General features: G+C 37.0%; 1 protein-coding gene across 1 annotated transcript; it reads right to left on the bottom strand.

The window, feature by feature from the left end:
- Positions 1-7,518: 7,518 nt before the first annotated feature.
- VSX1 (visual system homeobox 1) lies at positions 7,519-16,461 on the bottom strand. Its single transcript, XM_003758132.2, has 5 exons — positions 14,847-16,461; positions 11,893-11,971; positions 11,245-11,368; positions 10,303-10,483; positions 7,519-8,653 (listed from the first exon to the last, which is right to left on the bottom strand). The coding sequence occupies exons 1-5, from the start codon at positions 15,289-15,291 to the stop codon at positions 8,442-8,444; spliced, it is 1,041 nt and encodes a 346-aa protein (XP_003758180.1). The 5' UTR covers positions 15,292-16,461; the 3' UTR covers positions 7,519-8,441.
- Between the last annotated feature and the right edge of the window lie 212 nt (positions 16,462-16,673).

Genomic DNA, 16,673 nt, shown 5'->3' with positions numbered 1-16,673 from the left:
GTAGAAATAGAAAAAAAATCCATTGATCACCTCAAAGAGATCCTTTGTAGAAAACATACAGGAATATTATTGCCAAATTTTGAAACTCCCAGATCAAAGAGAAAATTTTGCCAAAAAAAAAAAAAAAAAAAAAAAAAAAAGAAAGAAAAGAAAAAGAAAAAACAATTCAAATATGCTGGAGCTACAATTAGAATTGTACAAGACTTATCAGCAACTACAATAAAAGACCTCAGGTGCTGGAATCATATCTACCAATAATCTTTTTTTTTTTTAATAGCCTTTTATTTACAGGATATATGCATGGGTAACTTTACAGCATTAACAATTGCCAAACCTCTTGTTCCAATTTTTCACCTCTTACCCCCCCCCCCCTCCCCTAGATGGCAGGATGACCAGTAGATGTTAAATATATTAAAATATAAATTAGATACACAATAAGTATACATGACCAAAACGTTATTTCGCTGTACAAAAAGAATCAGACTCTGAAATATTGTACAATTAGCTTGTGAAGGAAATCAAAAATGCAGGTGTGCATAAATATAGGGATTGGGAATTCAATGTAATGGTTTTTAGTCATCTCCCAGAGTTCTTTTTCTGGGCATAGCTGGTTCAGTTCATTACTGCTCCATTGAAAATGATTTGGTTGATCTCGTTGCTGAGGATGGCCTGGTCCATCAGAACTGGTCATCATATAGTATTGTTGTTGAAGTATATAATGATCTCCTGGCCCTGCTCATTTCACTCAGCATCAGTTCGTGTAAGTCTCTCCAGGCCTTTCTGAAATCATCCTGTTGTATCTACCAATAATCTAAAGAACTAGGCCTTCGGCCAAAAATATCATATCCAGCAAAATTATTTATAATTTTGAATGAGAAAAAATGGACCTTTAGCAAACTTGCAAATTTTCAGGACTTTTGATCAACCAAACCCATACTTAACAGAAAATTTAAACATATAGAAAGCAATACTAAAGATTGATTTTAAGGAACTCAACATAGACAAACTATTTGAACATAGAAAAATTGTTTTTTTTTAACATGGGAAATGTTTATTATATGTTTAAGATTCACATCAGCAAGAGGGTAGATCAAAAGAAAGATAGGCAGAGTTAAGGTAAAAATAGTTATCATATTATACTAAGGAGGTTCAAAGGAAGAATAAACACAGAGTCATTAAGGGGGGAAGGAAGGTTCATAGTTCTGAAAATATATTCACACCAAGAATGGATTCAATAGGTAACACTACAAGATATACCATAAAGAGTATAGCATCTTCCAAAATATATAAAGAAATGAGGGAGGGAAAGAGGATAGGCAGATGGGGAAACAAAGGGTAAAGGAAGAAGACAAGGGAAGTATCCTTGGCCATGGGAGGGCAGGGAGGAGGTTAAATAATAGCAAGACAAGTTATGGAACTAAATTTAATTAAAGTGTCAGCAGGGACAGGAAAGAAGTATGCGTACATGGGGGGTGGAAAGGATGTGCATATTTACATATATACATAAATACATCTTTTCTTAACTGTAGCTTGCTTGGGGGTGGGGAGGAATGAAAAGGGAGAAAAAAGTAAATAAGGTTTACACCAGAGAACCTGTTATGCCACAGTTTCCTTTCATTGTTCTGCCTCAGTTTCCCTGAATTGTTCTGCCTCAATTTCCCTAAATTGTTTTACTTCAGCTTCCCTGGATTGTTCTGCCTCAATGGCAATCCCACTTCCTGACCATTTGAACTGATATAAATTAGGACAAAGATAACTAACCCTGACTACTATCATTCCATAGAATCATAAAACGCAAATGGTGGGAACCTCTGAACCAGGCATTCTGGCTCCTAGCCTTCCAAGTTATCAGGATTTATGATCCTTACCACCAACCTGTCAAAACCATATTATGGTTCGTCCTGGAAGTTCCCCCTCACCAGAGCTCTAACCCTACCCTGCTTTCTTCCCCTGATTGCTGGAGCTCTATAAGAATCCCTGAAATTTTTCATTCATTGTTGGGTGCTTTGAGACAGGAGTCCAGTTCAGCCCTGGGGACAACATGGATCCTGTTTTGCCCCCAGCATAATGTCTCCCTCTCACATAAAATATTAAAAACTCTCTAATCTCTATCTTGCCTCAGTTTCTCCAGGATTGCAAACCAAAGAACAACTTACATGGAAGTAAAGAAAAAGTGGACATTCATGAATATAATTACTCTACTAAGAAAAAAAAAAATATATATATATATATACTTTCTTCATCTTGTAATTTGTTCTTATATACTTTGAATCCTCTAATGTTCTGCTGGGCACATGACAATGTTCCCTTTTGCTTTGCTTAATTTTGTTTTGTATTTCTTTTATGTTTTTATTTTTTTCTTACTGTTTTTTCAAATAAAATTATTTTTTTAAATAAAATAAAAAAATAAAATGTCACATGTGGTTCCAGACTATCTTCAAGGATCAAAGGAGAAAGAGACTAGATTTTAAGGCAAGACACCAAGGAAAATCCAGATCATTAAAATACTTCTGATTTACAACTAGAGATTTCTAGGAATTTCCCCTTGGGTGAGATCAGTAATTCTATTTTGATTAAAATGAGATATCTTGTCCCTAGTGGAAGAGCTCTTTTACTGTCTGGTATTGTCTGGTTCCAACGTCTATAATTTCTCTGATTCCTATTTACTCTATGCTTGGAAAAATGGATTTACTTGCTATTCATTCTTTTTGATGTTCTTTTTGTGTAATTAGCATTTGATAGGAAGAGGTCAAGTCTTCAATATGAATTTAGGGAAACCTTTCTTCTTTAAAGGCTAATGACCAGAAAAATGGTTCAAACCTAAGAAAAAATTTCCCCAGACTAGCAATATGGAGGACAGAAGGAGAGTTGGGAGCAGATAAATTTAATTATATGTGTATATATGTGATAGGTGTATGTATATATGTGTGTGTATAATATAATTTATACCTATATATGTAATATAAAATTCTAATCTGGCATTCTCTGAAGAAAAGTGAGAAGTAAGGCTCATGGCTCCTTCTCCTTCTCTTCTTTAGTAGTAAAAAGGACTCCAGAGGAAACTCTGGAGAATGGCGGATAAGGTTCCCAAAATGTCTATCAAAAATTCTGAGTTGCCTTTAAACAAACATATGTGGACATGCATATAATCTATATGGACAACACACACATCCTACATATGGATCTTAGATTTAAAGATGGAAGAACCTCAGAGACTATCTAATCCACGTCTTCATTTTACAGTTGAAGAACTTGAAAGCCAAAGCAACTGCCTTGCTCACCAACATCATTTGCTTAAGATCACATTAGTTAAACTACCAGATAGTGATAAGGTTTTTACTTGGGACCTCTTTTTCAAAAGCTTATGCACTTTATTATACCATGCTTGTGCTTTTATAATAGAGAACCAGGAATCACGTTTATAAAATGAAGCATCAGAGTAGAACTTTAGTGGAAGAGTTCAAAAATCACTATCCCCACTTTATCGATGAGGAAACTGAGGAATAAATAGGAGTTTCCCAATGTCATGTGGTCAATACATGTCAGAACAGGTTTTCTGACTCCAAGACCATCACATTTTCCATTATATAACTCTATCTCTCTAATCTATATTAGGAATCCTTCCAAATTGGCCTTACTGGGATTTTCTTTTTTTTTTTTTAAATCACTTTAGATTTTTCCAGCTAAATTTTATCTGGCAAATAATTTATTTCAAAAACTGGAAATGATTCAGCCATGCTGTTAATACATGGTCAAGTTCCAATTTTTACATCCCCATGGCCTGAATGACTTGTGAATGGATTAAAGAGGAAAATGTGTGAAAAATCTGATTTGTTCCTCTTTATTAAGCAGGCATTTGATGCTGAATTCAATAGCCTTTCTAAAGGCAGACTTTTTCAAAGCACCAATGAGAACCATTTAGGATAGTTTATTCTCTGCCACAAAATGTACAAATCAGATATTCTAAGGAAAAAAAAAGCACAATGAAAGAAAACAAAGTAGACTTTTGAAATTCATTGCTATTGTTACTGCTGCTCTTGTCTGGTCTGTGTTTGAAACTAAGAGATAGAAGGAAAAGAAAGAAGCTTAAAAACTGCTTCCTTGTCACTTCTCCAGACTTACAAAGACATAGTCTAGGGCCAAACAATCAGTGAAGATCAATCCAAAGAAGACAACAGCATGGTTGATCTAACAAAATTAAGGTTTGGATTCTGTGTCCAGATATCTGAATATATATATATATATATATATATATATAACTTCTACCCAATTAGCAGTCTGTATATAATCTATATATGTACATATACGTGTGTGTGTGTGTGTGTAGAGATTATTGGGCTCAGAGTCAGGAAGACCCTAGTTTAAATCCAGCTTCAGGTACTTAGCTATGTGACTCTGGATAAGTCCTATTAAGTTTTCAGCCTCAGTTACCATCTGTAAAATGGGGATCATTATAGCACCACCCTCATGAGGTTGACATGAGTGTAAAATGACATCATATTGCATTTTTTTCAAACCTCAAAGCACTATTTAAAAACTAATTATTATTCTGTAACCAAAGGAAAAACATCGATATGGCCATATCTGCCTCTGGTGCCAGATTTTAGGAAGTATCCTTTTAAGCCAGTGAGTTATCAGGAGAAGTCAAATAGTATAGTGATTGGTCCCTAAATTACCTTATGTGAGGATCATTTGGAAGAAAGAGGCATACTTAGTCTAGAGAAAAGAAAACTTATCAGAAACAATCTAGCTATCCTCCTATATTTGGAAGACTCTCATATAAAATCCAGATGACTGGAAGCATTTCTCCAGATGACAGCATCGGGTGCAATGGATGGAAGTAACAGAAAGGTTAAGTTGATGCTTACCATAAAGAAAAACTTACTATTAAAGAGGATCAAAAGCAAAAGTGGATTGTAGGGGAGAGCTCAGGTGCTGAGGGGATTTCCCCTCACTAGAGGTCTTGAAGAAGAGATGAGCCCCCCATAGAACAGGAGCTTCTTCAGAACCGGAACCATTCTTTGACTTTCTTTTTATTCTCATTGTTTGGCACAATGCCCGGCACATAGTTGTTGTTTAGCCATACCCAGCTCTTTATGATCCCCTTTAGGATTTTCTTAGCAAAGATATTGACTGGAGTGGTTGGCCACTTCTTTTTCCAGATAATTTTACAGATGAGGAAACTGAGGCAAACAGGATTAGGTGACTTGCCCAGGGTCACACAGCTAGTCTCTGAAGCTGATTGAATTAGTAGGCACTTAATAAATACTTGTTGACTGGGGAACTTATTAGATGACCATTCACTGAATTTGTTATAAATGGGATTCTTTTTCAGATACCAGTTGGACATCTCTCACTTAAGTTCCCTTCTAACTCTATGATTCTGTCATAATTTAGATCTGCATAAAGTACCTCCATTAAAATCATCAACATGTTTTGAGTGACCAGTCTGAGTGAGATTGCACAACCACTGAGGATAAACATTACAGGCTTTGAAACCAGTTTAAAGTTATGAAATACTTACTTTCAGATAATGTAGGGAGAGAATATTGCTCAGGACTGGTAAAATGCTTAGTTCTAAAGCTGTCTACCATGCTATGATTTTAAAAATATGTGAATGAAAGGAAGGAAAAATCCAATCATTAGAAAATACCTTTCTGGGTTGACTGAATTTTTCATAATATGTCATTCTCACTTCTAAAAAGGAATCGCTATAACTAAGAGAAGTTTCTTTTTTTCCATTGAGGCCAAGAATTATAGCAAGAAACCTCCAATGAACTCTAGAATATATAATTATCATTGATTCACTTGACATTTTAAAAGCACCTATATGTAAAACATCATTCTAGATGGAACTAGAAATATAAATACAAATAATGGTCCTATCTTTTAAAGTACATACATTCTACAAGATGAAAGAGGTGATGATATGAAAGTAGGAGGTGATAAAGGTTCAGGCAAAGTACTATCCAAAAATTTGGGGGGGGGGAAGAGAATACATTCCACTTGAGGAATCAGGGAAAGCTTCACAGAGTAAAAGGAAGTAGAAATTTGCCTTGAAATACAATACAATAATTTTTTTTTAATCCTAAATATTTGTCTGGAGGGGAATTCAGAAAGAACAGAAAGCCCTTAGCTGGGAGAAAAAAGCTTTGAATTTGGATCAGAGCAGCCACATTTGATCTCACCTTTGCTACTTATTGATGCCATGTGTAAATTTTATATGTAAAATTGTCTCTTCCATTAGAATATAAACTCATTATGAGAAGGAGTTACTTCATTCTTTGTACTTGTATTTCCAGTGCATTGCACAAAGTAGACACTTAGTAAGTTGATTATCTTTGCCAAGAAAACCCCAAATGGGATCATGAAGTTCAGTTGAACCCAACTGAACAAAAACTAAAATTAAAATAATATATTACCTAGGACAATTAACTGGTAGCACAGTGGCTAGAGTGCTCATCCTGGAATTAGAAAGACTGAAACTTAAATCCATTCTCAGACCACTATAAAATAGGGTTAAGAGCACCTACCTCACAAAGTTGTTGGGAAGATAAAATGAAATATTTGTAAAAATATTTTTAGTACACTTGGTATAGTCCCTGGCACATAGTAGGAATTATACAAAGGTTCATTCCCTTCTCCCCACTTTCACCTAACAGGAATATATTTGATGTTCCTTATATAAGATATCTTATACATATAAAAACTCTATATAAATACAAGTTATTATAATTTTACAGAAAACTCCAATAAAAGATGCTGTAAGTGATATACAAACTACCATAAGAATCTCAAAGATAGAAATTCATTCAGCTTATATAATCCTGCTGTTCAGTCTTGGTGACCTCATTTGGGCTTCTCTTGGCAAAGATCCTGCCATTTTCTTTTCCAACTTATTTTTCAGATGAGGAAACTGAGGCAAACATAGTTAAGTGACTTACCTAGGATCCCAGTTAATAAGTGTCTGAGGGACTGCTTGCCATCTGGGGGAGGGGGTGGAGGAAGGGAGGGGAAAAAAAAAATCAACAGAAGTGAGTGCAAGGGATAATGTAAAAAATTACCCTGGCATGGGTTCTGTCAATAAAAAGTTTTTTTTTTTTTGGTTTTTTTTTTTTTTTTTTAAGTGTCTGAGGCCAGATTTGAACTCAGGAAGATGATTCCTCCTGACTTCAGACCTAGTGCTCTCTGCACTAGGTATCCAGTTTAGATAATCAAGGAAAACTTTATAGGCAGAGATCATATGATTTAAGATTTTGAATTGGAAGAAAATATCGCCTAGTCCACTACTTTTGTTTTACAGGGTAGGAAATCATCTTAGAATGAAGACCTGCCAAATGTCATACAGGAAATAGAGCCAGGATTCAAAGCCAGACCCCATGACTATATATTCAGTGCCCCTTCCTTTACCATGTGATGTGAGCTGTTAGAACACAACCTTCATCAGTGAATAAGGCAGCATGAAAACACACAGTCTCTCCAATCTACTGAAATATATTCATTGAAAAGCAAAATTATACATAATGTTTATTTATGTGTACATAATAAATAAATGATAAACAAAATGGAGGAAAAGGGAATATTCAGAAATTCCAAATAACTAAAGTGCTTTTAAACATAAATATAATAAGGCCAAGAACAGGCCTTATCTTATAATACGACTTTACAGATATTAAAGAATTTAAAATATTTCCTATGCCATTTCACAAAATAGTCTACTTTCAGGAGAAAAGGGAAGTGGAAAATATGGCTGATTTTATACAAGTTGGAATTGTCTAAATTCTGTTATGTCAAATCCCTTTCAGAAGTTTACAAAATTATTGCATATCAGCAAAGGAAATAAAAATATGGTCTGAAGTCATATTTATATTAAAAATGGAGGAAGTTTCCTGTAGTTAATAAGGCTGTGTCGATTTTGTCTTCATTTAAAGATCTATACTTCTTTAAAGGTTCAGAATGGGTATTTTGAAGCAAACCTCTTCACATACAATGTCTTCAATTGAGTTAAGTGCCCCTATCAGTAAAATGCCTGAGAATCCCTGTACCACCTCTTGCCACCAGTTCTCCAAAAATCAAGGGAAATCTTCCTCCATTTTAATCAGCTCAAGTGCTTTTACTGAACTCTCCATTCTAAAACTAATTGGAGGTTTTTCTAAATTACTAATTTGTCCTTAGCAGCTTTGAAGCTTAAAATGAAAATTTTATTAACATAGCTGATCCTGACTCCATAAATAGAAACAAGAATAAATCAATATAATTCATCTTGGGCAATTTTTAACATCTGAAAAATTCTAGTGCTAGTTAGGCACATGTCCCCAAGTGCCTTGGGAAGGCCCACAGGAAGTTATTTTCCTTCTGAGGTTCTCATTTCTCATTCCCATTGTCCAATGCTTTTCTTATTGATGCATTCTTTACTTATGTGATCCTAGTATCCAAGGCCTTCAGTGTGCTTTCTTCTCCTGTTTTGCTGTCCTGGAGAGATCAATAGCAATGTCTTCTGAGCTGTCCAGGAGATTGACTTTTTCAGAGCTCAGCTGGGGCTCTCCATGCTTTGACTTCAAGTCTTCCTCTGAGTGATCATAACCCCAGTTTTCTGATACTTTTTCTTCACCTTCTGATTTCCTTGTCACATCCATGGATTTTTTGTGCATCCCTTAGAAAAAGAACAGGGTCATAGAGCTAGAAGGAATCTTAGAAATCTACCAGTTTAAACTGATGACTGTACAGGAGAATATTAGGTCCCATATATATATATTTTTAAGTCAGAAGTGTTATTTTCATCAATACCATTATCACCATAAAATCAATTAAAATGATGTTACTTGAGTAAATAAATAAAGTGGGTACAAGCCTTATAAGAACTAGCTTTATAAGAAGATGATCACCTATCTAACATAATTTAAGGGGTATTAGGATGGCTTCTATGTTCCTAAAAGCTATTTACTCCAAAGTCTGAAATTCTACCATTACAGATTCATTGCCATGTATTCTTATATTTCCCAGCTTCTTGATTCAAGACCTTTTTAATTTCCTTGTCCCCTTTCCTTTCGTCTCTGGTAAGATGTTAGCTGAAAAATGTTTGATAAAGTAAATAATGTTAGCCTTCCCAAGGATCCTTTGCATTTCATTGAAGGATTTCTAAAGTTCAAAAAACTACGAAAATTGAGAATCATGAAATATTTTAAGACTGAAATAAACCTGAGAGATCATATAATCCAGCCCTCTGTCTCTATCTCTCTTTTTTTAAATATATGGAAAAACCTAGATCAGAAAGGTAGTTTTTTTCTAAAGTCACAAAGATAGACATTAGGTTTCCTGATTATACAATAAGATATTTTAAGTCATTCATAAAACATTATTTTATAAGTTTATTTGAACTTTATAAACTTATTGAATTTCCTATTACAAAGATGTACTTCACCAAAATACATAATGAAAAAGTCTGATTTTCCGAAAAGACAAGAGATGATTATGCATTTTACAAAGTGATTTACCATAGAACTCCTTTAAATAGTAAACTTCTTTAGTGCACTTAAAATGATATGGTTTTATAAATTCAATTTACCTATATCTGTCATATACAGTATATAGTTCTTTTATTTTTGAAGTCTCAAAAATAAATCATTAAGTTTACAACACAAATCAACACCAAATAATTCAAGGCAAAAAAAAAAAAAAATCCGTACAATTAAATAGCTTTAAATATTGAAAGGGCATATTGCCTTTCCTTAGATAACTTATTCTGCCTCTTTTGACTGCCTCTTTATCTATAAAATGAGTAAATTGGATTAAGTTTCTCTAAAATGGCTTCTCTTTTTTAAGCTAGGTCTTTCCCAGGTGCCAGTTTGTCTGGAGCAATACCCATTCAGTAATTAAAGGCAAGGTAAGAATGGAGGCCAAAGATGGCCTGGTTTGCCTTCACAAAAGAACCAATCTGGGAAGACCAATGATTCTAGAGAAGAGAGTGAGGTTGGTTAAAGCACCATTCTGCCTCACTCAAATCCAATTCACTTGCAAGTCAAGACATTACACTCCTGATGTCATTGGTCATCTCTGAGAATGAAGAACAAAGAACTACAAACTGGTTTCTAGTTCTAGAATTTTAGGATTATTTCAAAAATTACTTTGATTAAATTCTGGGAATGGTTCTTCAATTCTTCACTATCAATGCAACTAGCATTTTATAAATGCATACAATTTGCAAGACAATTGTTAAAGTTTGTAATATTTTTCTTTTATAAATCCTACCTAAAATTGTTTTAGTAACATCATCTATTCAATATGTAGCAAATTCTTTCTTACCAAGTAACCATGGAGCACAGGAGCCCACCAACCCACTCTTGGCAGAGTTGATGATTGATTCAGGAAGTGGTATGGAATGTCTCACCATGGCACCATAAAGACCATATTCTGCCATGACACTGCTCCTACCCCAACATTTTTCCCTCTTCCTCCATTTGGCTCTTCTATTTTGAAACCAGACCTAGTTTGTGATTGGAAAGGAATTAAAAAAAACATTCCAGGAAAGAGACAAGGAGGGAGGGGGGGACACATGAAAATGAATGAAAGGTCATTTTGTCTGCATATAGAATTCTTCTTTTAGTGGTGTAAAACAACCCCAGCTTAATGAAAATGGATTAAATAACTAAGGAACTTTTCAGAAGAGATATCCACAGTTAATTTTCAAAATAAGAACTCTGTCTAAAAAGCGATTGCCAATTAAAGGGCTAGCTAGTTCCCCTGGAATTTGTATACATCCTCAGCAAAAAAGAAAAAATGGGTTGAAAATATAAAATATATTTTCCTATATGTTAACATTTTAAAAACAATAATCATGATTTTTTTGCTTTGTTGTTATTCTTGGTTTGGAAGACTTTATTGGGAAAAGGAACTAGAAGTATCACATATAATTTGAGTGTTAGATGTTGCAAATTGAAAAATATTCCTTTTTTTTATAATCTAATTGAGTTATTGCAAAGGAGCATCTTACAGGAAGCAAGAATTAAGATCCCTGATATAGACATTCAGATGAACACTCTTAACTGGCTTCAAACTTGAAGGACTATAATAGTAAGAACTCCAAGACACCATTTATAAAGGAAAAAGAAACCAGTGTCTAGCATTAAACTCTACCTGTATATTTATAGCTATCTTTTTTGAACATGTTAAAAAGTGTAACAGTTATATTTAAGGAGACTTTTTTGTGTATATTAATTTGAGAAAGGAGAACACAAATTCAAATACCTGTATCCTGTCTTCTGGAAGCTCAGTTTTTAGAGCTAACATTTCCCTGGCATACACATCTGGATAATGTGCCTCATTAAAAGCCTTTTCCAATTCTTCCAATTGGTGAGCAGTGAAAACTGTCCTGCAGGAAATACACATATGCATATGGATATGGATATGTAGGTATAAGAGAAAACCTAGTTCTTCTCCCTATGTCTTTCCTCCCTCAAACCTTCCCTATTCCCCTCCATTAAAAAGCTAGTAATTCATCTTCCCATCCACCAGTTTCTCTGCTCCTGCTGGTCTTTTCTTGAACCAGACAAGATTTCTTGAAAATTCTAGAAGTTTAATTCTTAAGTTCTCTTCAGTGAGTTCCATTCTACTATTCCAGAGATCTGAGTAAAATGACAAAAAAAAAAAAAAAAAAAAAATCCCCTCAAAGTCTTCTACTAAAAATATTGTAAAAGATGGACCATGTGTTCTGAAGCAGATATTCTCATTCCTATTGTCCTCTTAAGAACTGTTTTAATTCTTTTCAAAATAATATCTGTCTTTTCCATTATAAACTGAAATATTTACACAACCTAGGCCTTGGCTTTATGGCTGAGGAATTACAATAGTAAGAACTCCAAAAAGGAAAAGAGAATAGTCGACATTAAACTATACCTATGCCGCCGCTTTTTCCTTTTAATATGTGATGTGGGTGTCTTCAGTTCATTTTTGTCTTCAGACAGACTGTCTTCATCTGTTTACATTTGGAGGAAATAAAAAAATATATGTTTTAAATTTGAAATCATTGTTCAGATTGTACATACTGAGGTTATTAGCTAGACAAAAGAACTGGGCAACTGTATGTTATACATCATTTGCATATATTTATCTACATATTTATATATCTTTAGATAGTATAGAGACATAAATATCCATTTATAGATACAAAATACTCAAGGAGACCTCAGTTTCCAGGTATTTCTCCCAAAGGAAGTAGAGTCTTGGGTCAGTTTGCTCGTCCTAGATAATTCTAAGACAAAGAAAATACACTATCAGAAACAATAATTAGGATTGGCCTACTAAGGACTGGGTTCAGGGCAAGAATTTGGAGAAAATCACTTTCTCCAGATACCTCATTCTTCCATTTGGTCCACCAACCAGAGCAAAATGGCAGAACCCTGATTCCCTTACTTGCTCCTCCCCAGAGTCCCTATCACTATGGCACTATTTTTACCCCTGACTTTCTCTCTCTTTAATCTTTAATCTTTAATTTGTTGGGGGGAAGGGAGAAGGAGAACTGTAACATTCCATTCAAGGGCATAATTCAATAATAACAATATAGTTCTTTAAGGTTTGCAAGGAACTTTATAAATATTATATCATTTGACATTACCTTATTATCATATTTGAAAACCCAAGTGAGTAGGTGCTGTTATTTCCATTTTGCAGATGAAAAAAAAATCAAAAACAAAGACAAAAAAACTGAGGCAGGCAGTAATAAGACAGTAGTAATTGCTCAGAGCCACACTTCAAGTAAGTGTTCAAGGCTGAATTTGACCTGAGGTCTTCAGCATAATCCACTGTGCCAACCTTTTGTCTGGCTATCAACTTGAAGATGAGCAAGGAAAAAAAAAAGCAGAGGCAGCATAGCATAGTGGAAAGGACATTGGACTGGAATTCAGAATGGAAAGAACATGAGATTTCACTCACAGGGTTTCAGAGGTGAAAGGGATCTCAAAAGCTATTGAAACCAACCTCTATTTGGGGAAGAACCCCTGTACCACACACCCAAGTGGACACCCAGCCTTTGCTCCTTGAGTTCCATCAAGGGAATCAGAGAACCTGAGTTCAAATCTTTTACCACTCCTTACTGTGTGCAAGAAATCTTTCCTTTCTAGGCTTTAATTTCCTCAACTACAAAATGAAAGATCTAGACTAAATGATCCTTTGAGCCCTAAATCCTATGAAGAAAAAGCTTCTATATTCCCACCCTATATCTGTCTAAACATGAACTTTTTATTCTGGGGCTTCTACTCTTAGTGAGAAAATAGTAAGGTCACTGAAATTCACTGACATCTCAGATAAATCTTACATGTGAAAAGATCTACAAAGGAAGCATTCCATTGTGTGTCTTTCCTGAGGAGATTGTGAGACCCTGAAAATGGATCTTTCAGACTCTCCTAAAAGCACTAGTAGAATAATGAAAGTTAAGGATTGAAGGAAGGCCAAGTACTGCAAGGAATGAAATGGATATATGAGCAAAAGGCACCAAAGAAAAGATAGAGCTTGAGTAAGTAAAGACAAAATTCTATCATGGTGATTGCTATTAAAAAAAAAAAAAAAAAAAAAAAAAAAAAAAAAAAAAAAAAAAACTCCCTTGATTCATCATTGTAAAATCTCCCTCCATTAACACAAATCAACAACTGTCCATTCAGTCATAGAGAGCTGCCCGGGCATGGAGAAATTATATGGGTGACTTGCCCCCTGTTCAAGCAGCAAAAATATGTGCTGGGGGCAGAATTTGAGCTATGATCTTCATGATTCTAAACCTGCACTGCTATCATAGAATAGAAGAACTAACTCAAAAGATGAGGGAATTAGGTATGGAAGAACTGCCAAAAGAAAGAAGTAGCAACCCTCAAGGCAATTTGTCAAAAGTACCAGTGTAATTAAGCAAATAGTTGTACGAATAGCAAGAATACAAGAAATGCCAAGACTACTTTCTTTTCCTGACTGAAAAGTCAGGACTTTAGAGAGAGCAGTTGTGAGCAGAGGAAGATCTTTGATTTTGCTAGTCCCAAGAAGCCCAGCCCACAAGTCTAGTCACTTTCCCTAACCCTAACATCAGTTTCCCCAGGGAAACTGGAGAACCTACCTGGGAAACAGTCAGCCTTGCTCAGAAAAGCATTAAAACTAAGTACTGGCCTAGATTGAAGATTTCTAAACCGGGAGTCTAAAGCTAAAATGAGAAACAGCTAAAATGTTCGCTTCTCTGCCGGATCTTGACCTCAGATTCCTAGGGGAGCAGAGAAGGGAAGTTCAAAAATACATTTTTGCCTCTGGGAGGTTCCAGCCCCAGAGAAGGAACAAGTTAGACTCTAGGTAGGGATTAGAGGAAAATTAAAAAAAAAAAAAATGCATGTGGCAAGATCAAGAGAGAATAAAATCGAAAAGCCATGATTTCTAGAGCCCTAAATGGGTCTCTCTGCTTTAGATCTATGATAGATATTTAAATAATCCAAGCTTCTTTTTCGGATGAAAAAAAAAAGAGATTAAGTGACATTCCCAAAATCACATACAATAGTCATAATTTGCACTCAGGTCTCTAAATATAAATGCAGAGTTCTTGGCACAGCAACAACACAACCCGGAACTAATCTTTTTCCCTCTTCTGGATATTCTACTCTTTCTTTGGATCAGGAGAAAAGAAACAGAGAAATTTGCCAAAAAATGAACTTTAGGGAAGAGGCATCTTTCATCTCAAAGTGAGGAAAGTGAAGGGGGTGAGGGGCAAAAGTAAAAGCTATTGTGGGAAAGGGTTGTTGTTTTGTTTTGTTTTGTTTTAACCCTTTAGGCCCTAGGCTGTGAGAAGGGGGAGGCTGATCTCGGGAGAGGCATGCACAAGTTACCCGAAATGCTTTCCTTGGGCTTCTCGGAGCCCAGCAGGTATCGCTGGTGATGCTCGTGATGTTGATGGGGGTCCGCTCCCCGGGATTGCAGGAAGGGGATGTCCGTGAGCAGTAGACAGGGGGTCCCACCGGCCGGGGGCTGCTGCGCTGCAAAGCCACAGAAGAAGCCCAGACCTAAGGGCAAGGAGCCCCCGGGCAAAGAGGTCCCCCCGATTCCAGCTCCAGCCCCAGGACCTGGCCCCAGTCCAGCCCCAGAGGAGACCTGGCATCCCGAGCCAGCCCCAGGGCCATTGGGAGGCTGCAACTCTGCCTCTAAGCCCAGCAAGTCATTGATGGCGAAGCCTTTGGATCGTAGACTGAGGGAAGCCTTCTCATGTCCCGGGCCAATGGGCACCAACGCCTTGCCCTTGGTTTTGCCATCTGAACTCGCATCTCGGCCGGTCATGGTTTCGCTCTTCCCTCCCACGCTTGTCTGGAATAGCTTCTGCAGGACCCCGAGTCCAGATGGTGGAAGAGCGAAGCCGGTCCAGACCTTTTTATCTGGGTCCTGGGGCCAGGGAAGCAGGGCAGTGGGTGGGGAAGGCGCTTGGCCTCCAATCAGCTTGGTGAAGGGTCCTGTTGCCTTAGGGGCGTCCCGTGCTTTCAATTCCAGAAGATTAATTACTCCCAATTTCCCTACAATCTGATAATGCACCTTCCCTTCCCTAGCTCAACTCCCAGCTGCTTCCCCCCTTCAGCTTCCAGCTACTACCTCCCTTCGGAAGTCCCATCCCCCTTTCCCAGGGTCACTTTTTCCTCACTTTCTTCCTCCTTCCCCTTACACGTCCCCCTGTCCAGCTGTCATCTCCTTTCTGGTCCCTTCAATCTGTCCTGGCCAAGCCCGCCCCTCCTTCAACAAACTCTTCAGGAGCCGGGGTGGGAAGAGTGGGCGGGGATGGAGATTTCACTTAATTTCACCTCTTCGAAAGCAGAAACCTCCTTAGTTCTACAAGCAGTTTAATATCCACCCTCTTCTCTCCCTAGGACTCACACATCTTCCTTTCTTTTCTAAGACCTCACTTTCAATCCCCTCAGATTTAGAGGGCCTCAGTGCCAAGCTTTTGGTCAGGCTAGATTCTGATCAGTAACCATTAAAGCCAGAATTACGTCGCTCACATTACTCTCTCTTCCCCCCCCCCCCACCAAAAAAAAATCCCCCAAAATATCCCTAGCTGTTTCCGCCGAGATGTTCATCTCTCCGTCTCCCCGAGGGGAAGGAGGTGGTGGGTGGGTTTCTCTCATTCAGCTTGCTCGCTCCCGAAATGAAGCTGGGGCATGCAGGTTTGCACAATTGTCCCCTAAACCCAAGGCTGAGATTTTGTCCCACTTCAGTTAGCTGGGTCTTTTCTCTGTCAGTTCTTCCCCGGAATCGAGAAGCTAACGAAAGAGGAAGCTGGGTGCGATGGGGTTAAAATGAGGTATCGGGAGCTGGTGAATCTCCCCTCTCCCCCCATCCCAGCCCCTACATCCTCAGGCTGTTTGGGCTGAAGACTAACATCTCTCCTCTTCTCGTTTCTTTTTTGAGTCGGGCGTACTCCATTAGTGGCTGCATTTTTATGGGCCTTACGAAAACCCCCAGGGGCAGACGTTTCTGGAGAGAGAAAAATTCGAAAACTCCAAACTTTTTTTAAATTCCTACACGTTGTTATGCTCACACGTGCCGCTTCACAGCAAAACATGATTTTCAAATAAGCCTAATTATTCTCTCTTCCAGTATTTGCAATAGCTTAATTGAACTTGGCAAATCTCTCCCTAATACAACTTTTGCCAAAATTTTGTCCTAAAGCT

The sequence above is a fragment of the Sarcophilus harrisii genome, chromosome 2, assembly GCF_902635505.1.
Source record: "Sarcophilus harrisii chromosome 2, mSarHar1.11, whole genome shotgun sequence".
NCBI classification, from domain to species: Eukaryota; Metazoa; Chordata; class Mammalia; order Dasyuromorphia; family Dasyuridae; genus Sarcophilus; species Sarcophilus harrisii.
The sequence above is the reverse complement of the archived record's forward strand: the minus strand, read 5'-3'. Positions and strand labels throughout refer to the sequence as shown.